The sequence below is a fragment of the Rhinopithecus roxellana genome, chromosome 8 (assembly GCF_007565055.1).
Source record: "Rhinopithecus roxellana isolate Shanxi Qingling chromosome 8, ASM756505v1, whole genome shotgun sequence".
Classification (NCBI taxonomy): Eukaryota; Metazoa; Chordata; class Mammalia; order Primates; family Cercopithecidae; genus Rhinopithecus; species Rhinopithecus roxellana.
Genome location: NC_044556.1, coordinates 21,500,188 through 21,525,238, shown reverse-complemented (window position 1 = coordinate 21,525,238; position 25,051 = coordinate 21,500,188). Strand labels below are relative to the sequence as shown.

The 25,051-nt window shown below is 39.8% G+C and overlaps 1 protein-coding gene across 1 annotated transcript in view; it reads right to left on the bottom strand.

Moving 5' to 3' along the window:
* Positions 1-16,702: 16,702 nt before the first annotated feature.
* CCDC18 (coiled-coil domain containing 18) overlaps positions 16,703-25,051 on the bottom strand; it is a 109,062-nt gene continuing 100,713 nt past the window's right edge. Inside the window, exons 28-29 of the mRNA XM_030936760.1 lie at positions 23,224-23,691; positions 16,703-16,856 (exon numbers count right to left, since the gene is read on the bottom strand). Coding sequence (XP_030792620.1) covers positions 16,842-16,856; positions 23,224-23,691 — 483 coding nt within the window. The 3' untranslated portion in view covers positions 16,703-16,841. The remainder of the gene's footprint in view (positions 16,857-23,223; positions 23,692-25,051) is intronic.

Sequence of the window (25,051 nt, the reverse complement as noted above, 5' to 3'; positions counted from 1 at the left end):
CCTCTCAAAGTGCTGGGATTACAGGCTTGAGCCATCGCGCCCGGCCAAATAATTTCTTTTCTAACAAAGAGCAGCCTGAAAAATCAAACTGCAGACATGATAGGCATGGAAGGGTGAATGGTGGCAGCTGTGCCAATAGAAAAGGGCTACCTGGAGACCAGGTATGTTCAACATGGAGGCTCCATCGTCCCTTTTGTCACCACGTGTACAGTAAGGAGCAGGCAACATGGCACTGGCCAGGTTTATTATGCATCTGCAAAATAAAAGATAAGGGTGGGCTGGCCAGCTTCTTTGCATGGTATGCAAATGGCACAGCTGGTCTGACCAATCTTTCATGCCCTGTGTAAACCAGATACTGCCTCCTCAAGCTCATCTATAAAACTTCCTGAATTTCACCACAGAATTGTCATCTCATTTTTCTTCAGGACCTCTCTCTGGGCAGAGAGCTCTTCTCTTTCTTACACCTATTAAACTTCTACTCTTAACCTCACTCTGGTGTGTCCATGTCCATAGTTTTATGTGACCGTGGGACAACAAACCTCAGGTATTACCCAGATGAATGATGCTGCTCCAGTGGTATGATTTAATTTCCTGCTTTTTGTTTTTTCTGTACCTTTTGCATGACTTTGAGACAGTGTCTTGCTCTGTCACCCAGGCTGCAGTGCAGTGGCATAATCATGGTTCACTACAGCCTCAATCTCCAAGTATCAAGTGATCCTTCCATCTCAGCCTACTGTATAGCTGGGAGTACAGACACATGCCCCCAATCCCAGGTAATTTTTGTATTTTTTATAGAGATGGGATTTAGCCACACTGTCCAGGCTGATCTTAAACTCTGGAGTAAAAGTAATCCACCCATCTTGGCTTCCCAGAGTTCTGGACCTTACAGTCACTGCACCTAACCTATTGTATGATTCTGATTTGAGGTTGTCATAAGGCTTGCAAATATCTGGTAACCCATGATTTTAAATTGACAACAACTTAACACTGATTACATAAACAAAAACTAATAAAAACTCTACATTTTAACTTTCTCTCTCTGCTTTTTAACTTTTTGTTGCTTCTATTCATATTTTATGGTACAGCCTATGCCTCAGAAAAGTTCTTGTAGTTATTATTGTTTATTGGTTTATCTTTTTGTCTTTCTACCTAACATATGGGTAGTTTACACACCACAATTTATAGTGTTATTATAGTGTACTTACTATTACCAGTGAGTTTTGTACCTTCAGATGATTCAAAAGTCATTTTATTGCCCATTAATGTCATTTTATTTCAGATTGAGGTATTCCCTTTGGTATTTTTTTTTAAGGACAGGTCCGCTGTTGATGTAATCCCTCAGCTTTTTTCTGGGAATGCATTTTTTCCCCTTCACATTTGAAGGATATTTTCCTGGATATACTATTCTAGGCTAAAAGTGTTGTTTTTTTCCTTCAGCACTTTAAATATGTCATGCCACTCTCTCCTGGCCTATTAGGTTTCCACTGAAAAGTCTGCTGAAGACATACTAAAGCTGCATTGTGTGTTATTTGTTTCTTTCCTCTTGATGCTTTTATGATCCATTCTTTGCCCTTGACCATTGGGAGTCTGATTATTAAATGTCTTAAGGTAGTCTTTTTTGGGTTAAATCTACCTGGTGTTGTATAATCTTCTTATATGTGAATATTGATATCTTTCTCCAGGTTTGGGAAGTTATCTGCTATTATCTCTTTGAATAAACTTTCTACCTCTATCTTTCTCTCTACCTCCTTTAAGGCCAATAATTCTTAGATTTGCCCCTTTGAGGCTATTTTCTGCATCTTGTAGGCATGATTCATTCTTTTTTATTCTTTTTTTCTTTTGTCTCCTCTGACTGTGTATTTTCAAATAGCCTATCTTCAAGATCACTAATTCTTTCTTCTGCTTGATCAATTGTGCTGTTGACTCTGGGGCATTCTGCAGTATGTCAATTGCATTTTTCAACTTCAGAAATGGTTTGATTCTTTTAAAACAAAGAATTATTTCAATTTCTTTGTTATATTTATCTGACAGAATTCTGAATTCCTTCTTTGGTTTATTTTAAATTTCATTGAGTTTTCTCAAAACAGCTATTTTGAATTATCTGAAAGGAGACATATCTCTGTTCTCTGGGATTAGTCCCTGGTACTCTATTGAGTTCATTTGGTGAGATCATGTTTTCCTGGATGGTCTTGATCCTTGTGGGTGTTTTCTTGTCTGGGCATTGAAGAGTTAGGTATTTATTGTAGTATCCACAGTCTGGGCTTGTTTGTACCTACTCATCTTGGTATTCAGAAGGAATGCAGGTATTCAGAAGGCCTTCAGTGTTGTGATTTAAATTTTTGGTCACTGTAGCCATACCTACATTAGGGAACACATCAAGCACAATAATGTCATGCTTCTTGTAGACTCATAGAGGTACTGCCTTGGTGGTCCTGTATAAAATCCAGAAGAATTCTCTGGATCTCCAATCTGAGACTCTTATTCTCTTCCCTTCATTTCTCTCAAACAAATGGAGTCTCTCTCTTTGTGCTGAGCTGCTTGGAGGTGGAGGAGGGATGATACAAGCACCCTGGCGGCCACCACTATTGGGACAGTACTGTGTCAGACCTAAAGCCAGCAAAGCACTTGGTCTTGCCCAAGGCCCACAGCAGTTACTGCCTGGCTACTGCCTTAGTTCACTCTTGGCTCTAGGCCTCCACAATCAGCAGGTGGCAAAGCCAGCCAAACTCGTGTCCTTCCCTTTAGGGCAGCAAGTTCCCCCAGGCTCTGGGTGAGTCAAAAGATGCCACCTGGGAGCAAAGGCCTAGATTTAGATACTTTAGGAATCTACTTAGTGCTCTATTCCACTGTGGCTATGCTGGCACCCAAACCATAAGACAAAGTCCTTCCCACTCTTCCCTTCCCTTTTCTTAGAGAGAGGAGTTGCTCCTCATGTTGACCACCAACACATGTCCACAGAGAGTAATGCTAGGCTACCACTGATATTCATTCAAGGCTCAGGGGCTCTTCAGTCAGCTTTTAGTGAATACTGCCAGGCCTGGAACTCACCCTTCAGGGCAGTGGGCTCCCCTCTGGCCCAGGTTAGGTCCATAAATGCCATCCATGAGCCAAGGCTTAGAATCAGGGACCAAGAGCTTGCTTGGTGCTCTACCCCACAGTGGCTAAGCTGGTACCTAATCTCCAATACAAAGTCCTCTTTACTCTCCCATGTGTTTTTCGTGAACATTAGTAGTCTCTTTTTGTAGTTCCCACAGTTGAAAACATGTACTGGGTCACACCTGAAGCTAGCCATCTTAGAGTCTCATCTATGGTATGTACTACCTGGTTATCACTGCTGGTTATTAAGGGCCCAAGGACTTTTTAGTCAAAATGTAATGAATCCTGACAGAACTGGGTCCTTCCCTTCAAGGAAGTAGGTTCCCTTCTGGCGAAGGGTGTATCTAGAAATGTCATATGGAAGCTAGGGTGGGAATGGGGGGCCTTAAAACACTGCTTGGTTCACTGTCCTACTGCTTGTATGCGAGTTGTGAGACAAAGTCTTCTTTATTCTTCCCTGTCCTCTCAAGTGAAAGGAAAGAGTCTCTCCTGGAGCTGTGAGGGGTGCTGACTGGAGTTGGGAGAGATGTGATGCAAGAAATTCCTTGGTCACTCTGGCATCTCACTGGGTTGCATGAACCCCAAGTCCATTGGCTCACAGCACAGCACTAGGAGTTGCCCAGTAATTGCAATCCTTGTGGCCTAGACTGCCTTTCAAGTGTATTTAGGATACCAGAGCACGTTAGCTTGCAATTGTGAGGCCTGTTGAAACTCAGGGTATTAGTCCATTCTCATGCTGCTAATAAAGACATGCCCAAGAATGGATAATTTATAAAGGAAAGAGATTTAACTGACTCACAGTTCACCATGGTTGGGGAGGCCTCAGTCAACTTACAATCATGGGAGAAGGGGAAGGAAACACATCCTTCTTCACATGGCAGCAGGGAGAAGTACTGAGCAAAGAGGGAAAAGCCCCTTATAAAACCATCAGATCTCATGAGAACTCACTCACTATCATGAGAACAGCAGTACTTCCCACCAGGTCTCTCCCATGACATGTGAATTATGGGAACTACAATTAAAAATAGATTTGGTTGGGGACACAGCCAAACCACATCATTTGACCACTGGCCCCTCTCAAATCTTATGTCCTTTTATTTCAAAACCAATCATGCCTTCCCAACAATTCCCCAAAATCTTAACTCATTCCAGTATTAACCCCAAAGGCCAAGTCCAAAGTCTCATCCAAGACAAGACAAATCCTTTCTGCCTATGAGCCTGTAAAATTCAAAGCAAGTTAGTTACTTCCTAGATACAATGGGAGTGCAGGCATTGGGTAAATGTATCCGCTCCAAATGGGAGAAATTGGCCAAAACAAAGGGGCTATAGGACCCCTGAAAATCTGAAATCCAATAATGCAGTCATTAAAACCTAAAGTTCCAAAATGACTCCATGTTTTTGACTCCATGTCTCACATTCCAGTTATGCTGATGCAAGAGGTGGGTTCCCACAGCCACGGGCAACTCTGTCCCTGTGGCTTTGCAGGGTACAGCCCCACTCCTGCCTTTCATGGAATGGTATTGAGTGTCTGTGACTTTTCTGGGAGCATGGTGCAAGCTGTCAGGGGATCTACCATTCTGGGATCTGGAGGATGGTGACCCTCTTCTCACAGCTTCATTAGGCAGTGCCCCAATAGGGACTCTGTGTGGGGGTTCTGACCCCACGTTTCCCTTCCACATTACCCTAGCAGAGGTTCTCCATGAGGGCCCGGCCCCCTGCAGCAGACTTCTGCCTGGACATCCAGGCATTTCTAGACATCTTCTGAAATCTAGGCAGAGGTTCCCAAACCTCAATTCTTGACTTCTGTGTACCTGCAGGCTCAACACCATATGGGAATTGCCAAGGCTTGGGTTTTGCACCCTCTGAAGCTATGACCTGAACTGTACCTTAACCCCTTTTAGCCATGACGGGAGCAAGCTGGGAGGCAGGGCACCAAGTCCCTAGGCTGCACAGAGCCGGGGGCCTCTGGGCTTATCCCACAGAACCATTTTTTATTCCTAGGTCTCTGGACCCATGATGGGAAGGTCTCTGACATGCCCTGGAGATATTTTCACCATTGTATTGTTGATTAACATTCAGCTCCTTGCTACTTATGCAAATTTCTGCAGCAGGCTTGAATCTCTCCCCAGAAAATGAGTTTTTCTTTTCTACCTCAAGGTCAGGCTGCAAATTTTCCAAACTTTTATGCTCTGCTTCCCCTTGAATGCTTTACCACTTAGAAATTTCTTCCACCAGATACCCTTAATCATCTCTCTCAAGTTTAAAGTTTCACAGATCTCTAGGGCAGGGGCAAAATGTCATCAGTCTCTTTGCTGACGCACAGCAAGAGTGACCTTTGCTCCAATTCTGAATAAGTTCCTTATCACCATCTGAGGCCACCTCAACCTGAACTTTATTGTTCACATCATTGTCAGCATTTTGGTCAAAACTATTCAAGAGATCTCTATGAAGTTCTAAACTTTTCCACATCTTCCTGTCTTCTGAGCCCTCTAAGTCTCTAGGAAGTTCCAAACTTTCTTACATTTTCCCATCTTCTTCTGAGCCCTCCAAACTGTTTCAACCTCTGCCTGTTACCCAGTTCCAAAGTCACTTCCACATTTTCAGGTATCCTTATAGCAGCGCCCCATTCTACTGGTACCAATGTACTGTATTAGTCTGTTCTCATGCTGCTAATAAAGACATTTCCAAGATTGGGTAATTTATAAAGGAAAGAAGTTTAATTGACTCACAGTTCAGCATGGTTGGGAAGGCCTCAGGAAACTTAAAATCATGGTGGAAGGGGAAGGAAACACATCCTTCTTCACATGGTGGCAGGAAGGAGAAATGTCAAGCAAAGATGGAAAATTCCCTTATAAAACCATCAGATATCGTAAGAACTCACTCACTATCACGAGAACAGCAGCATGGGGTAACTGTCCCAATTCAGTTACCTCCCACAGTGTCCCTCCCATGACACATGGGGATTATGGGAACTACAGTCGAAATGAGATTTGGTTGGGGACACAGCCAACACATATCACTCAGCTTCCAACTGCTAAGATGGGTGATTCCCATCTGGTTAGGGCTAAATACTCCCTTTGTGGGCATTGGCTGAATTCTGTCTGGTGCTGGCATCATTGAGTTCCAATGTAAAGCCCCAGAATCGCTGCATTCTCCTTCTCTCCCATAAGAGCACAGATTCTCCCTGTGCCATGCAGCCTCTGCCTGGGGATGGGAGAGGAGTGGCATCAGCAATACAAGACTGTCTTTCCCACCCTCTTCAGTGCCTCTTTCAGCAGTATGAAGTTAAAAACCAGGTATTGGGAGTGCTCATCTGCTTTTTGGTTTGTATGAAGAATTTTTTGTTTTTTGGTAGATAGTTGTTATATTTGATGTTCCTGAAGGAAAGATGATTGGTGGAGGCTTTTATATGGCTATCTTGATGTGCCTTATTCTTTATTGTTTTTTTCTATTTCATTAATATTCACTATGATCTTTAACATTTCCTTTCTTGTGCTTCCTTTGGGAAGCAGTTTATTCTTTATTTTCTACTTTCCTAAGGTAGAAGCTGAAGTCATTGAGACCTTTCCTCTTCTCTGATATGAGGAGGTCTCCAATTATTATGAAAAATGGAATTATAAAATATAAAACTTTTAATTCTCAACATAAGTTCCATTAAATTCAAGACATTTTTGTACACAACAATCCCCACCATTTAGTTTCTCCTTAAATAACTGAGGCTCCTGAGAATTTAATAATGTCAATACAGTCTTTTCTACATTATTAACTGAAGACAAATGGGTGCTCTTTGTAGATTTCTTTCAAGATTAGGGAACACAAAGAAGTCAGAAGGAGCCAAATCAGGACTGTAGGTGGATGCATAATGATTTCCCATAGAAACTCACAAAATTGCTCTTGTTTGATGACAGGAATGAGCAGGAGCATTGTCCTGGTGGGGAAGGATGCTCTGGTGAAGCTTTTTTGTGGATTTTTTTTTATTTTATTTTTTATTATACTTTAAGTTCTAGGGTACATGTGCATAACGTGCAGGTTTGTTACATATGTATACTTGTGCCATGTTGGTGTGCTGTACCCATCAACTCGTCAGCACCCATCAGTTTGTCATTTATATCAGGTATAACTCCCAATGCAATCCCTCCCCCCTCCCCCCTCCCCATGATAGGCCCTGATGTGTGATGTTCCCCTTCCCGAGTCCAAGTGATCTCATTGTTCAGTTCCCACCTATGAGTGAGAATATGCGGTGTTTGGTTTTCTATTCTTGTGACAGTTTGCTAAGAATGATGGTTTCCAGCTGCATCCATGTCCCTACAAAGGATGCAAACTCATCCTTTTTTATGGCTGCATAATATTCCATGGTGTATATGTGCCACATTTTCTTAATCCAGTCTGTCACTGATGGACATTTGGGTTGATTCCAAGTCTTTGCTATTGTGAATAGTGCCACAATAAACATACGTGTGCATGTGTCTTTATAGCAGCATGATTTATAATCCTTTGGGTATATACCCAGTAGTGGGATGGCTGGGTCATATGGTACATCTAGTTCTAGATCCTTGAGGAATCGCCATACTGTTTTCCATAATGGTTGAACTAGTTTACAATCCCACCAACAGGGTAAAAGTGTTCCTATTTCTCCACATCCTCTCCAGCACCTGTTGTTTCCTGACTTTTTAATGATTGCCATTCTAACTGGTGTGAGATGGTATCTCATTGTGGTTTTGATTTGCATTTCTCTGATGGTGAGTGATGATGAGCATTTTTTCATGTGTCTGTTGGCTGTATGAATGTCTTCTTTTGAGAAATATCTGTTCATATCCTTTGCCCACTTTTTGATGGGGTTGTTTGTTTTTTTCTTGTAAATTTGTTTGAGTTCTTTGTAGATTCTGGATATTAGCCCTTTGTCAGATGAGTAGATTGCAAAAATCTTCTCCCATTCTGTAGGTTGCCTGTTCACTCTGATGGTAGTTTCTTTTGCTGTGCAGAAACTCTTTAGTTTAATCATATCCCATTTGTCAATTTTGGCTTTTGTTGCCATTGCTTTTGGTGTTTTAGACATGAAGTCCTTGGCTATGCCTATGTCCTGAATGGTACTACCTAGATTTTCTTCTAGGGTTTTTATGGTATTAGGTCTAACATTTAAGTCTCTAATCCATCTTGAATTAATTTTCGTATAAGGAGTAAGGAAAGGATCCAGTTTCAGCTTTCTACTTATGGCTAGCCAATTTTCCCAGCACCATTTATTAAATAGCTGAACAGCGAGTGTACCTGATTCTTGCTTTGGAAGCTTCCTCTCAGGGCTGTACTCCACCCTCTGAGGTGTGGGGTGTCAGACTGCCCCTAGTGGGGGATGTCTCCCAGTTAGGCTACTCAGGGGTCAGGGACCCACTTGAGCAGGCAGTCTGTCCGTTCTCAGATCTCAACCTCCGTGTTGGGAGATCCACTGCTCTCTTCAAAGCTGTCAGACAGAGTCGATCAGGTCTGCACAGGCCTCTGCTGCTTCCCCTGTTGTTTTTTAGCTGTGCCCTGTCCCCAGAGGTGGAGTCTACAGAGACAGGCAGGTTTCCTTGAGCTGCTGTGAGCTCCACCCAGTTCGAGCTTCCCAGAGGCTTTGTTTACCTACTTAAGCCTCAGCAATGGCAGGCGCCCCTCCCCCAGCCTCGCTGCTGCCTTGCGGTTAGATTGCAGACTGCTGTGCTAGCAATGAGGGAGGCTCCGTGGCCGTGGGACCCTCCCGGCCAGGTGTGGGTATAATCTCCTGGTGTGCCCCCCCCCCGTTTGCTTAAAGTGCAGTATTAGGGTGGGAATTACCCGATTTTCCAGGTGTTGTGTGTCTCAGTTCGCCTGGCTAGAAAAAGGGATTCCCTTCCCCCTTGTGCTTCCCAGGTGAGGCAATGCCTCGCCCTGCTTCAGCTCTCGCTGGTCGGGCTGCAGCAGCTGACCAGCACTGATTGTCCGGCACTCCCCAGTGAGATGACCCCAGTACCTCAGTTGAAAATGCAGAAATCACCGGTCTTCTGTGTCACTCGCGCTGGGAGTTGGAGACTGGAGCTGTTCCTATTCGGCCATCTTGCTCCACCCCCCTCCTATTCTTAATTTTTGTGGATTTTTATACTAAAGTTCTTGTTAACTTTATCCTCCTTTAGAGAAAAGGTATTGCTTTTTCACCCTGACTGGAATGTAGTGGCACAATCAAAATTCACTGCAGCCTTGAACTCCAGATTCAAGCGATCCTCCCACCTCAGCCTCCTAAGCAGCCGATGTGACAGGCACATACCACAATGCCTGGGTAAACTTTTATTACTTTTGTAGAGATGGGGGGGGGGTCACACTGTGTTGCACAGGCTGGTCTCAAACTCCTGGCCTCAAGTGATCCTCCTGCCTTAGCATCTGAAAGTGCTGGGATTACAGGCATGGGCCACTGCACCTGCCTAGACGTGTGTTATTTCATTTCCAAAAATTAAGGTTTTCCCAGATACCTCCTTCTGCTATATGTTTATAATTTAACTCAACATTGTGTTCAGACAACATACTTGGTATGTCTTAGATCCTTTTGAATTTACTCAGACTTGTTTTATGTCCTAGAACATGGTCTATACTGGTAAATGTTTCCTACATAGTTTAAAAATATATCTTCTGCTGTTGTTGGATGAAGTGTTCTAGCAATGTCAGGTTCAATTGTTTTACGTTGTTGTTCCTGTCTTCTATATCGTATTATTTTTCAGGATACTTTTTCTATAAGTTATTGAGAAAGGTGTATTGAAATACCTGTTTAATTCTGGATTTGTCTATTTTTCCTTGCAGTTCTATTAGCTTTTATATCACACATTTTGAAGATCTGTTATTAGTTACATATACACTTAGGATTGGTGTCTTCTGGATCACTTGACCTCTTTGCCCTTATGAAATTCCCTCTTTACCTCTGGTGATATTTGTCCTGGAAAGAACTTTGGTGTTAATATAGTCACTCCACCTTTATTTTATTTTATTTTTTTGGTTTGTTTGTTTTGTTTTGTTTTTGTTTTTGAGACGGAGTCTTGCTCTGTTACCCATGCTGGAGTGCAGTGGCGTGATCTCAGCTTACTGCAACCTCCACTTCCTGAGTTCAGGTGATTCTCCTGCCTCAGCCTCCCAAGCAGCTGGGATTACAGGCATGCACCACCACACCCAGCTAAGTTTTTGTATTTTTAGTAGAGACAGGGTTTCACCATGTTGGCCAGGCTGGTCTTGAACTCTTGACATCAAGTGATCTGCCCGCCTTGACCTCCTAAGGTGTTGGGACAACAGGTGTGAGCCACCATGCTCAGCCCCACCTTTATTTTGATCAGTGTTAGCATATCATATTTTTCAATCCTTTTAATCTATTTCTGTCTTGCACTTCTTAGAGGTAGTATTGTTTCTTGTAGGTGGCAGGGAGCTGAGTCTCATTTTTTGATACAACCTGATGATCTCTTTTAATGAAGATGGTTATGCCATTTACATTTAATATGATTACTGATTTGGTTGTCTTTATTCTACCATTTGCTATTTGTTTCCTATTTGTCCCAGTTATTCCTTTCTCCCTTTTCACTCTTTTTCTGTCTTCTTTTGGAAAAATTACTTTTTGTGATTCCATTTTATTTTCTTTTTGGGTTTATTCACTATAACTTTTTGTTGTGTTATTTTAAAAGTTACTTTAGGGCTTTTTAATATAGAACATTAACTTATCACAGTCTACTTTCAGGTGATATTTCACTCTTATACCTGAGATAAGATATAAGAGCCTTAAAACAGCATGCTTCTGGCCAGGCATGGTGACTCACGCCTGTAATCCCAGCACTTTGGGGGGCCAAGGCGGGTGGATCACGAGGTCAGGAGATTGAGACCATCCTGGCCAACATGGTGAAACCCCATCTCTACTAAAAATACCAAAATTAGCTGGGCATGGTGGCGTCCATGGTCCCAGCTACTCAGGAGTATGAGGGAAGAGAATCACTTGAACCCAGGAGGTGGAGATTGCAGTGAGCCAAGATTGCGCCACTAATCCAGCCTGGCGACAGAGCGAGACTCCATCTCAAAACAAAACAAAAAACAAAAACAGTGTACTTCCATTTCCCTCCTCACAATCCCTATGCTACTATTGGAATAGATTTACTTTACATAGATTATAAACCCCACAACACACTACAGTTTCTAGTATAGTATTCAAGAGGTTTGAAAACTTTTTTTAAGAATTTTTGTTTCCCCTTGTCCCCCTCCCCTCTACCTTTTGTTTTGTAGGGACTTCAATTAGAAGTATATTAGGTCACTTGAAGATTTCCTGCAGCTGGTTGATGGTCTGCTCACTTGTTTTTCTACAATTTTTTGTTTCATTTTGATAGTTTCTAGTTTTGTATTCATGTTCATTAATCTTTCCTCTACAATATATAATCTCTGGTTCATCTCATCCAATTTATTTTTCATCAAATATTGTTGTTTTAATCTCCCAAAGTTGTTTGTGTTTCTTACGTTTTCCATGTCTCTACTCAACATGTTCAGTGTTTCTTCTAGCTTCTTGAACATATAGAATACAGTTGTAATAATTTAGTGGCCTTGACTACTAATTTGATCATCTATGTCTTTTCTGGTTGGTTTAGATTGCTTTTTATCATTATTGGGTCATATTTTCCTGTTTCTTTCCATTCCTGGTCATTTTTTAAAAGAGATGTGGTCTTGCTATGTTGCCCAGGCTGGAGTGCAGTGCCTCCTCATTGTGTGATCATAGCACACTACAGCTTTGAACTCCTGGGCTCAAGTGATCCTCCTGCTCAGCTTTCTGAATAGCTGGGACTACAGCTGCACCACCATTCCTGGCCCTGGTAACTTTTGATTAAACACGTTCTGAATTTTACATTATTAAATAGTTTACTCCTATAAATATTCTGCTTTTGTTCTTGGGCATGATTATTTGAAAACAGTTTTATCCTTTCAGATTTTGCTTTAAATGACTCTTAACTAGTACCCAAGAGGCATTTAGACTAGGCTTTATTTCCCCATTGAGGCAACATTCTTGAGAATTCTACCTGATGCCCTGAAAATGATGAGATTTTTCTCACTCCTAGTCATGGAAACAAAAACTGTTGTCAGAGCTTTCTGAGCTCTGAGGATTGTTCCAGTTATTCAAGTGGTTCTTTCCCTTGTCTTGCATAGTTTCCTCACATATAGTCACTGATGATTTCTCATCTGAAAATTTGAGGGAGATCCTTTAATTTCCAGAGTTCTCTGTGTAGCTCTCTCCTCTCTAGCACTGTGCCCTGTGAATTCTAGCCTTCTTAGCCTCCCCAGATTCCTGTCTCTGCCTCTTCAACTCAAGGTCACAGCCTAGAAACTTACTCCAGGTAATAAGCTGGGAGAAATAAAGGGCTCACCCCTCTCTCAGAAACCACTGTCTTTTGTTGCTTCATGTCCAATATTTTAAAACTGTTGATTTGTAGCTTTTGTCAGGCCTTTTAATTTAGGCAGTCTGTATGCACTGATGACCCTCATATTTAATAGCAATCTGCTTTTTGTTGTTGTTGTTGAGATGGGGTCTTTTTCTGTTGCCCAGCTTGAAGTGCAGTAGCATGATCATGGTTCAGTGCAGTCTTGAACTCTCAGGCTCAAGAGATCCTCCTACCTCAGCCTCCTGAGTAGCTTGGACCACAGGCACACATCACCATGTGCAGTTAATTTCTTAATTTTTTGTAGAGATGGGGTCTCGCTATGTTGTTCTTGCCTGTCTTGAACTGCTGGGCTCAAGCATTCCTCCTGTCTTAGCCTCCTAAAGTGTTGGGATTACAGGTGTAAGCCATCATTCCTGGCCTACAATATGTATTTTATATATATGGTCTCGCTCTGTTGTCCAGGCTGGAGTGCAGTGGTGTGATCTCTGCTCACTGCAACCTCTGCCTCCTGGGCTCAAGCATCAAGCAATCCTCCCACCTCAGCCTCCTGAATAGCTAGGACTATAGGCACACACCACCATGCCTGGTTGATTTTTTTGTTTGTTTTGCTAGAGACAGGGTTTCACCATGTTGCCCAGGTTGGTCTCAAACTTCTGGGCTCAAGCAGTCCTCCCACCTTGGCTTCCCAAATTGCTGGAATTACAGGCATGAGCCACCACGCCTGGCTCTATAGTATTCTTTAAATGTCAGTTAAGTCAAATCAGTTTGATATTATTCATAACTTCTCTATCCCTGCTGATTTTTTTGGTCTCTTATTCTTTTAATTACTGAAAACTGGAGGTTAAACTATCCCACTATGTGGATCTATTTGTCCCTTTAGTTCGGTTAGATTTTACTTCATGTGTCTAAAGTCTGTTATTTGCTGTATACACATTTAGGAGTATGTCTTCCTATTAAATGGATCCTTTTACCATTATGAAACATCCTTTTTTAATCTCTGGCAAAACTCATTTTTTGACATCTACTTTGTCAGATATTAATATAGCCCTGAAGCGTTTTTTATGCTTGTTTCCCTGGTACCTTTGTCCATACTTTAAACTTTCATTCTATTGTTGATATGGTTTGCTTTGTGTCCCACCCAAATCTCATATTGAATTGTGATCCCAAGTGTTGGAGGTGGAGCCTGGTGGAAGGTGATTTGATCATGGGGCTTGTAGCCCCTTTGTTTTGGGCCAATTTTTCCCTTTTGGAATGGGAGCATTTACCCAATGTCTGTACCCCCATTGTATCTTTGAAGTAACTAACTTGTTTTTTATTTTATAGGATCATAGGTGGAAGGAACTTGCCTTGTCTCAGATGAGACTTTGGACTATGGATTTTTGAGTTAATGCTGAAATGAGTTAAGACTTAGGGGACTGTTGAGAATGGATGATTGAAGTTTTGTGTGAGAAGGACATGAGATGTTGGAGGGACATGGTTGGAATGATATGGTTTGGCTTTGTGTCCCCACCCACATCTCATGTTGAATTTTGAACCTGAGTATTGGAGGTGGGGCTTGGTGGGAGGTAATTGGATCATGGAAGTGGTTTTTAATGGTTTAGTACCATCCCCTAGTGCTGCCTCATGATAGAGTTCTCACAAGATCTGGTTGTTTGGGAGTGTGTAGCGCTTCCCCCTTTGCTCTCTCTCCCTTCTGCTCCTGCCATGTGAGACATGCTGACTTCCCATTCACCTTCCACCACGATTTTAAGTTTCCCAAGGCTTCCTGAGCCATGCCTCCTGTATAGCCTGTGGAACTGTGAGTCAATTAAACCTCTTTTCTTTATAAATTACCCAGTCTCACGTAGTTCTTTATAGAAGTGTGAGAACAGTCTAATACAGTTGTCCTTTTAAAAGTATGTCTCAGTCTTTCTCATGGCAAATCTGCCTTCTTTTGGATCACTGTTCCCCTACATAAGGATTTTTTTCTCTCTGTTTTTAAGATATTTCTGTGTTTGGTTTACAGAATTTTCACTATTATATGACTAAGCAGGATTTTTTTTTTTTTTTTTTTGAATCCTGCTTAGGGCTTGTTGAGCTTAGAAAATCTACAGGTTGTCATCTTTTCACCACATTTGTGATATTTTCAGCCATAACTATAAGAACCTTTTTTCCTGCCTCATTTTCCCTTTCTTTTCCTCTTAATACTGTCTTACAGGTCTTAGATGCTCTTTTTATATTTATTCAGTCATATTCTCTTTGTTCTTCAGAGTTGAAATTTACTCTTTATCTGCTTTCAAGTCAGCTGACTTTTCTGTCATCACCAATCTGCTGTTAAGCCAATATTGGGAGTTTTAAATGTTCAGATAATATTATTTTTGGTTCTAGAACTCCCATTTGGTTATTTTACCTCTAAACATCCATTCTCAGTTTTCTTTTCTGCCTGCCTCTAACATATTGGGACTCCCTGGGTTTCTACCTTGTCCCATTAATTGATTTCTATTTGTCTAAGATTCCTCCTCATCTATTCCCTCATTATGGCCATCTCTTCCTTTAAATCCTCAAAAATATGAAAAATAAGGGTGGGTCTTTCCCATGCTATTCTTGTGATTGTAAATAAGTCTCATGAGATCTGAGGTTTTATAAAGAGGCGTTCCCCCACATATGCTCTCTCTTACCTGCTGCCATGCAAAACTTGACTTTGCTCCTCCTTTGCCTTCTGCTATGATTGATTGTGAGGCCTCCCCAGCCATGTGGAACTGTGAGTCTATTAAACTTCTTTTCTGGCCAGGTGCAGTGGCTCAAGCCTGTAATCCTGACACTTTTGGGAGGCCGAGGTGGGTGATCACCTGAGGTCTCAGGAATTCAAGACCAGCCAGGCCAACATGGTGAAACCCCATCCCTACTAAAAAATACAAAACATTAGCTAGGCATGGTGGTGGGCACTTGTAATCCCAGCTAGTCAGGAGGCTGAGGCAGGAGAATCGCTTGAACCCGGGAGGCGGAGGTTGCAGTGAGCCAAGATGACGCCACTGTACTCCAGCCTAGGTGACAAAAGCAAAACTCCAACTCAAAACAAAACAAAAACAAAACCTCTTTTCCTTTATAAATTACCCAGTTCTGGGGTAGGTTTTTTTTGTTTTTTTTGAGATGGAGTCTCGCTCTGTCACCCAGGCTGGAGTGCAGTGGCATGATCTCGGCTCACTGCAAGCTCCGACCTCCCGGGTTCATGCCATTCTCCTGCCTCAGCCTCCCAAGTAGCTGGGACTACAGGCGCCCGCCACCATGCCCAGCTAATTTTTTTTTTTTTTTTTGTATTTTTAGTAGAGAGGGTGTTTCACCATGTTAGCCAGGATGGTCTTGATCTCCTGACCTTGTGATCTGCCCACCTCGGCCTCCCAAAGTGCAGGGATTACAGGCTTGAGCCACTGCACTTGGCCAGTCTGGGGTATGTCTTTATTGGCAGCATGAGAACAGACTAATACAAGTGCCTAGAATAGTCACTGATAAACAGTAAACTGACTCAATGAAAATCAGCCATTATTAGTATAATTATAAACCTCTGGCAGAATGAGTTAAAAATTTATGCTAATTTTAAAAATTAAGTATTACCAAAAAAATTAGCAAATAATAGTCTGATTAAGAACTGACATTCCTCGCCTCTCTTCCTTTCTCCGCCATCATGGTGTGTGCTTGACTCTGCTTCTCGCCATGTCTTCTCACAAGACTTTTGGGATTAAGCGATTGCTGGCCAAGAAACAAAAGCAAAATTGTGCTGTTCCCCAGTGGATTCGGATGAAAACTGGTAATAAAATCAGGATTTTATTAATAAAATAAAACCAAAAGGAGACAATGGAGAAGAACCAAGCTGGGTCTATAAGGAATAGTACATGAGATGGCAAACATATTTATGCTGTCTGAAAGTCACAATCATGTTACCATATCAAGGTAAAAATGTCACCACTATCCGGAGAGTTTGACATGTTTTGTTGGGAATATATTTTTTCTCTCTGCATCTGTTATGAACGCGTTGGTTGGCTAGGTTCAGTAGTAAATATGTGAGGCCTTTCATTTCAAAAACAAAAAAAATTTACATTCCTCAATGTACTTATGCATTTTAACAATGATTTTTATATAAAAAGCAAAGGAAAGCAGCAAGTTTAAGCCAAAAAACAATAAATAAAATAACAAATTTTCTTTAAAAATATAATTAAGTTTTAGTAGGGCTTTCTTTTAAAATATTGAAATATAAAATTTATTCAAAAGCAAAATAACAGCTTCTATGAAGTATGAGCTACATATAATAAGTAAACACAGCACAGTACCAAAAATTCCATTTTTTTCCAACATATCAGTATCTTCTTTTAATTACACATTTTCTCCCTGGAATAATGCAAAATAATAGATTAATATTTGAAATATTCCTAAGCTGATTGAGCATTAAAAGTTTACTATAATAACAGGAGTATAATTTAAAGCAAGAGAAATATTTAGTCTACTGAAAAATATGAATCATAAAAAGTCAATAATGAACCACATGAATATAGAATGCAGGCTGGGCGTAGTGGCTCATGCCTGTAATCCCAGCACTTTGGGAGGCCGAGGCGAGTGGATCACCTGAGGTCAGGAGCAAGACCAGCCTGGCCAATGTTGTGAAACCTTATCTCTACTAAAAAATACAAAAATTAGCTGGGTGTGGTGGCGAGTGTCTCTAATCCCAGCTAGTCAGAAGGCTGAGGCAGGAGAATCACTTGAACCTTGGAGTGGGAGGTTGCAGTGAGCCGAGATCGCACCACTGCACTCCAGCCTGGGAGACAAGAGCATAACTCCGTCTCAAAAAAGTAAATAAATAAATACATAAAATAAAAATTAAAAGCAAACAATTCTGGCTGAATGAGGTGGGTGTGAATATGAGGTTAAACTAATTTTAAAACTCAAAAAAAGGAATGTAAAAATAACATATTTAGGCATCACTGTCACATTATTGTTTGAGAGCACAATAAACAAGGATGAATAGCTACATGAAAAAAGTCAGTTAAAAAGGAAGATTAAAAGAAGAAAAAAGAGCAGAAAAAGAAAAAGACAAAAGAGAATTGTTTGCATATAAAAGCAGTTGAACATAAAGTAGAAAAATAGAGGAAAAAGGCCCAGGGGATTTAAAAAAATATGGGCCAAATTTTCTTGTGATACCTTCATCTTTACTGAGGGTGTGAATTTGAAAATATTATCATGTCTCTAAGTATTACCTGTACTCCTGGTTTAATATTTTTTATCTTTGTTTTCCCTATAGCTAATTTCCTAATTTCTTATTTTTCATCTTACTGCACGATATATGTACCATATCTTGAAAACTACAAATAAGCAAAATAGAATAACTTCTTATAAATTCCTAATAAATGGTGAATTAGCTAATTAATCAGTATTCACAACACTTCCACTGCTCTAATCCAAAACAGGATTAGAATAAGAGTTAATGTGAAGTCTCTGAACTTGCTGATATTGTGTTCTAAATTGTGTACAGGTGTAATTTTTTGAGTTCTGAAGCTTTTGTTAGTCTGAAAGCAGAACACTGCTGTGTTAAGAGGCTTTACTCTCGATGGAAGTGCCAACGTACTTAACCATTAGGAAAATAGTATTTGGGCTGCAACACAAGAAAGAGAGCTAACACTTATTAAACACTTCTCATGTATCAATTTCCACATTCTTTCCATTGTACCAGTGGACTTTAAGACTGCACTTTCTCAAGCATAGCTGGATTTAGGCCAGCTGATACCCTCTGCACAGCCCAACAATGATGCCTCCTGGCCCTACCACTGCTTTAAAAAAAATGCTTAAGAGTCCTTTAGACAAATCAGTTGATGAGTCAAATGCTATCCAGACCAAGCTAGCTGGTTTTGAAACTCACACCATGTGTAAAGAAACAAATGTAATACCTGATGACACTTTCAAATGAAACTTTTAAACTTTTGTCACTCACCATACCACAGAAAATGATTTTTCAACAGTGCAGATTAAATTTGAACGTGGCAGATAAAGACAGTTACTAAAAATTCTACTAAAGTCAAGTGTGGCAGTGAACGAATTAAGAGGATTACAGCTAGGGCAAATAACTATGGCATTTCCCTTAGTCCCCTATGCTCCTGCTTATTTTCCTTAATGATTAATCCAGGGCTGCTCTGGAGCTTTTGCATGAACAGCCATAAGTAGATTTAAGTAACTGGGTAAAGGTCAGACATATCCTACCCCCAATCAGATAAACTACCTTTGTATCTATTTGACATACTGGATTTCTTTATAACATTTTATTTAAATAATAATTTCTTTGGTTTAAGAGTTTTAAAATTCTGCTTTTAAATAGGAGACCAATGCAATGTCATACTTAAGTTGTGGGTGAAATAAGCTGAGGACCTGAATTAGGCTACAGATCATGGCTCTACATCCCAATTTAAAAGATCTCTTTCAGGCCAGGCACAGTGGCTCATGCTTGTCATCTCAGCACTTTGGGAGGCCAAGGTGGGTAGATCACTTGGGGCCAGGAGTTCGAGACCAGCCTGGCCAACATGGTGAAACCCCATCTCTACTAAAAAATACAAAAATTAGCTGGGCATAGTGACACAGGCCTGTAATCCCAGCTACTTAGGTGGCTGAGGTATGAGAATTGCTTGAACCCGGGAAGCGGAGGTTGCAGTGAGCTGAGATCGTGCCACTACACTCCAGCCTAGGTGACAGCGCAAGACTCTGTCTCAAAAAATAAAAATAACATCTCTTTCATTAAATTTTACAGAGTAGTATATATTTATCAATGCAACATACATGTAAATGACTATGAGGTGGTCACTGAGGCTCATGCGCTATAAGAGTTCCATGTGAGCTTAAACTTATGAGTACTGACTGTGGTCAATGCATTTAAAACTTTACGTAGAGTATCATTGACAATCAAGAAAACTATGTTTGTACAGAATATAACTTTGATAGGATTGTAAGAATCCAATCTTTTAAGTTTAACAATAGGCTACATTTGTTTTGTTTAGAGATGGGTTCTTGCTCCGTTGCCTAGGCTACAGTGCATGATAATAGCTCACTGCAGCCTTGAACCAGGCTCAAGTGATCCTTCCACCTCAGCTTCCAAGTAGCTAGGACTACAGATGTGCGCCACCATGCCCAGCTAATTGTTCATTTTATTTTTCTGTAGAGATAGGGTTTGCTATGTTGCCCAGGCTGGTCTTGAAATCCTAGTCTCAAGTAATCCCCCTGTTTGGCTTCCAAAAGTGTTGGGAGTAAAGGTGTGAGGCACCTTGCCCGGCTAGTATTTTGAATATTTTAATTTTAATTTGATCTTCAATGATAATTGACTAGGTGAAATGACTTGAAAAATTCAAACATATATTGCAAAAACCTACAGAGTAAGAAATCATTCTATCAGTTATGTAGTAACTTTTAACTCCTACTCTTTATTTTTTTATTTAGACATAGAGTCTTGCTCTGGTGTCCAGGCTGGAGTGCAGTGGCGCAATCTTGGCTCACTGCAACCTCTGCCTCCTGGGTTTAAGCAATTATCTGCCTCAGCCTCCTGAGCAGCTGGGATTACAGGTGCGCACCACCACACCCAGCTAATTTTTGTGTTTTCAGTAGAGATGGGGTTTCACCCTCTTAGCCAGGCTGGTCTTGAACTCCTGACCTCATGATCTACCTGCGTCAGCCTCCCAAAGTGCTGGGATTACAGGTGTAAGCCACCGTGCCCAGCTAACTCCTACTCTTAATCCTTAACTGGCTAAGCAACTGCAAGACCAAACTATGTAATTAGACAGTACTGAAGAAAATGCCAACACAATTATGTAAGTATTATATATAGTGGTTAAGAGCAGGGACTCAAGTTTCCTCATATAATAAGGGTAATAATAGTACCTGCTACAGTAGAACTATTAGGTACTATCATTTGGTACTATTCAGATAATAGTACCTATCAGGGGGTTGTTATAAGGATTAAATGAGTTAACTTATGTAAAGGATTTGCTTGACATACAGTAAAGGCTATGTATTGTTATCACAATCTGTCACTGTACTTATCAAATTTATCCTGCATAAATTAGGTGCTATTTTTACCAAAAAGAGAGTCTTGCGTATCTATGACTGCAAGGGTCACTGGAGTAGAGCAGAGGTTCTTAAAGGGTGCAGTACCATCCTCTACAGAACATTCTAGAAATCTGTGATGGTACTTTTTGGTTGTCACTATGATAGGGGAGAAAGGAACATGCTGCTGCAGATATACAATGAGCAGGGACAAATGATGCCACATGTCCTGTATCTTGCACGGTTGTTCCACATGACAGAACTATCTGGCTGGCAATTCTACTAGACTTTGCTAGTCTGTTTATGCTTTCCTACTCTCCAAAGTAAGTAACCATTTCATATACCTTCCCTGTTCTTAAATTTCCAATATCTTACTATGCCTTAGCTAAAAACACTGCTTATTTCACTAAGAAAATAAAAGCAATCAATAAAGAAATTTCTCTCCCACTACCAAACCTTCCATTCCATGTGTTTCTGTGCTCCCATATTCTGCCTTCCTTCCCACTACAGTGGATGAACTGCCCCTTCTTTTATCTAAGACCAACTCCTCAACTGTTCTCCTGTATCCCATTTGTTAAGCCTACCTTAAGGATTTTACTCCTTCTACTCTCTGTCTTGAATTGCTGTTTCCCTGTCTACTGGATCATTCCTATCACTATCCAACAGCTGTTTTCTCTCTTATGTTAAAAAGCAAAACAAAAACTCTCCCTTGACATGACATCTCCCTCATTTCTCTGCTTTACTCTTTATCCAAAGAGTTGTCTATTCTTGGTGTTTCTATTTCCTCTTTCCATTCTATGCTAAACCCACTCTACATCAGGCTTTCATTCCCATTGTTACTCTAAAGCCAGTCTTATGAAGGTCATAAAAGCCTCAACATTACTAAATATGATAGTCAATTATCAATCTTCACTTTACTTAGCAACACTGGACACAATTGATCTCACCCTCCTTGAAATACATTGTGAAACATTATACTCTCCTAATTTCTCTTCTATTTCACTGATTACTTCTCAGTTACCTTTTCTGAATCTTTAACTTCTTGCATGCTTAAAGTAATATGCTAAAAGTGAAATTTTGGCCAGGACAACCTGATGAAATCTAGCATTTAAAACTACAGTTATGTTTACTGTATATAATTTATTTAGCCATTTGATTCATTCATAAATATTTATTCAGCATCTACTATATACCAGGCACTGGAAATACGAAATAAGCGAAATGACCATACCCTGTCCACACAGAGCTTACATTTTCAGTGGGGGAGACAATCAATAAACAAGTAGATAGACATATATTTAAATGCCAGGCAAAAATAAGTATTATGAAGAAAACCTCATTCAACAATTTTTCTTTGTCTTGGATCTATTACAAAAAAAAATTTTTTTAACTGTTCAAGCCACCAAAGCTATCTCGATGTGTTTGAAAATGATGTTAGGCATTTTTTAAAAAGCTGACATTATCTAAAGGAGATTATTTCCATATGCAAACTACAGATTAAATCCTATATTGTGGAACATAAGGAATATAAGGAGCAGAAAAGTGAGAAAGTAGTTAGTTCAGAATAAGAAGAGGACCAGAAAAATATTAAATCATAAAAGTCAAGAGAAGAGAAAATATCAAAAGGGGGAATGGACAGTTAAATCTACAAAAGCTGAAGAAAAAGAGGATACTAAATTTGTGTATTATACAATGAGGTTTTTTTTGTGACTTTCAAGAAAACAGTAAATTTAATATTCAAGAGACAAATACAGTAAGTTACACAGTGGGAAGGGTAGTAAGGAGGTAGCAACAATGGAGAAATAGAATGAATAAATTTTTTTTTTTTGAGATGGGGTCTCGCCATGTTGCCCATACTGGTCTCAAACTCCTGGGCTCACATAATCCTCCTGCCTCAGCCTCCGGGGTAGCTGGGATTGCAGGCATGTGCCACTGCACCCAGCTTAGAATGGGTATGACTTTAAGATGTCTGGAAATGAAAGGAAGAGGTAAATAAAGAAGCTTGAAGATACATATTAAATCAGGAAGCAGAGAAGCAAAACAGGCAAGCATATTAAAGGCTTAAAAGTACATGTTCAAGAGGTTCTCTCTAAAAAAGAAGAGGGATGTATCTTTCTTTTAAAGAGAAAAGGGATAAAAGAAGGAAAGATGAACATAAATACTTTAGGGTGAAAAATTATAAGGATGAGGGCATTTGGCCTTATTCATACTTTTAAATAATGGCTAATCAGTAAATCAACTTTCCAAAGACAGTGATAGCCAGCAATAACTTATTCTGACATACTGAGCCCAAGTGAACAGTAAATTATGACGAAGTTATGAGAACATTCACCTCAGAACCTACTTTCTCTGGATTCCTCTCACTGCATGTTTCTTCTTCCCATTTTTCTTTTTTTCAGTTTTTTTTTTTTAATTTTTAAGCACTTCCATGTCTATCTACGTATTTTTCATTCTACTTCCTGTTCTGTCTCCCTTTGCCTCTCTCTTTCCCCCTATTATCTCACACCATGACCTAGAGAAAATGTCTTTTGGTATTAATTTTACTTAATGTTTAAAATGTAAAATCTTCCTTTTTCAAATATTAGTAGTTTTTCATTTAAATATATGAATTTTCTTCCAAGTAACAAAATGATATGCTTTGGAAACAAATATTACAACTTACAGTGTATAAAAAACATACCTGAGTTAAACCAGCACCTGTTTGCATAGAAGACTTTTTTAATAGTCTTACTTCTTTGTTTATGTACCTTAGCATCCCACTAAGCGTGCTAAAGTCATTACTCTCAGAACTATCATCTTCTAGGTTATACGTGAGAGGTTTAAATGAGTCTGGCTGGGTGTAAGTCAGATTCTTATGACTTTCTTCTGATGTTGAAGGCTGTTCTAATTGCATTTTCTTCAAGTCCTGTAGTAATTCTTCAGAAAGATCTTCATCACCATGAGTTTTGAAAGTAAGATCACTGGCACTAATAGAGCGACGTAATTTTGTACACTTGGAAAAAGATGTGTGAAAATGTTTAGCAAATTTTGGCTCTTGAACATCAGGCATAATTTCTGTTGGAGATGTAAATGGGCCTGGTAGAAACTTGGTGTCTTCTGCCTTTTCATGTCCAGAAATTTTGGCTTGTAATCTGGTTAATTCTGATTCCTGCAGAAAAATTGGTACATAGTAGGTGCTCAATACATTTTTGTTAAATGAATGAACTCCTTAGAAAATCATAGACTTTTAGAAAGTCAACCTTTGTCCCAGTATAGGAATTCTGTTGATAATTCTTGAGAATTTTCCAAGCTCTGTTTAAAACCTTTACTTATTTAAGATAGGTTCACTTGGGGAAAATTACACGTTTGTTTGAAATATGCTTATTCTAAGAAATTCCATTAAAACTAATTTTCCTTATATATGTATATTTTTGGTGTTAATGACAATATCAATTTCTATTCAAGATTGAAATCTTACACCTAAAAATTTCTCTGCAAAGGTGTAGAGGTATGCTAGCTTTTGTTAATCTAACACATATAGACACAAAAAGACCCCTTTCAGAATTTCCAACAGGGAATAAACAGATATAAGCTATTCTGCTTTTTGTGTTCTCATTACAAGAAAGCTTTATTATATTAGACATTTTTCAAAAACTTAAAAAAGTGATTTTTTAATAAATTAATCCTTGTTAAATAAACTTTTCATTTCTATTTTTTTCATGTCTTTCATTTGGGTCCTCTAACTGAACTTTGGGATCCTAGGAGACTACATAAACTAAAAAACCAAAAAGCCTTAAAGAAGAGATGATATATTAATTTCAAAAGCTTAATAATGTAAGTATAGTAGTCTTCTTTTCAAATACATTTGCCTTTTCTTAAAGGTATCCATAAGATACATATTTCTAAATCCTGTCCATTTTAATCTGATAGTTTCTGTTCTTAAAGTAGCTTTCAAAAATACTGTGTTCATAACTAAAACTGTCATAACCACAGAATGCATTACAAAATAAAAGTTTAACATGCATATTTCGGTTCTTTCCTGTTTTTATACTACTTCATCTAAAATTGATTTATATGATTTTTTAAAATACTTTTTAAGTTCTAGGGTACATGTGCACAACGTGCAGGTTTCTTACCTATGTATACATGTGCTATGTTGGTGTGCTGCACCCATTAACTCGTCATTTACATTAGGGATTTCTCTTAATGATCCCTCTCCCCTCCCCCATCCCATGACAGGCCCTGGCGTGTGATATTCCCCACCCTGTGTCCAAGTGTTCTTATTGTTCAATCCCCACCTATGAGTGAGAATATGTGGTGTTTGGTTTTCTGTCCTTGCAATAGTTTGCTCAGAATGATGGTTTCCAGCTACATCCATGTCCCTACAAAGGACATGAACTCATCCTTTTTTATGGCTGCATAGTATTCCATGGTGTATATGTGCCACATTTTCTTTATCCAGTCTATCATTGATGGACATTTGGTTTGGTTCCAAGTCTTTGTTATTGTGAATAGTGCCGCAATAAACA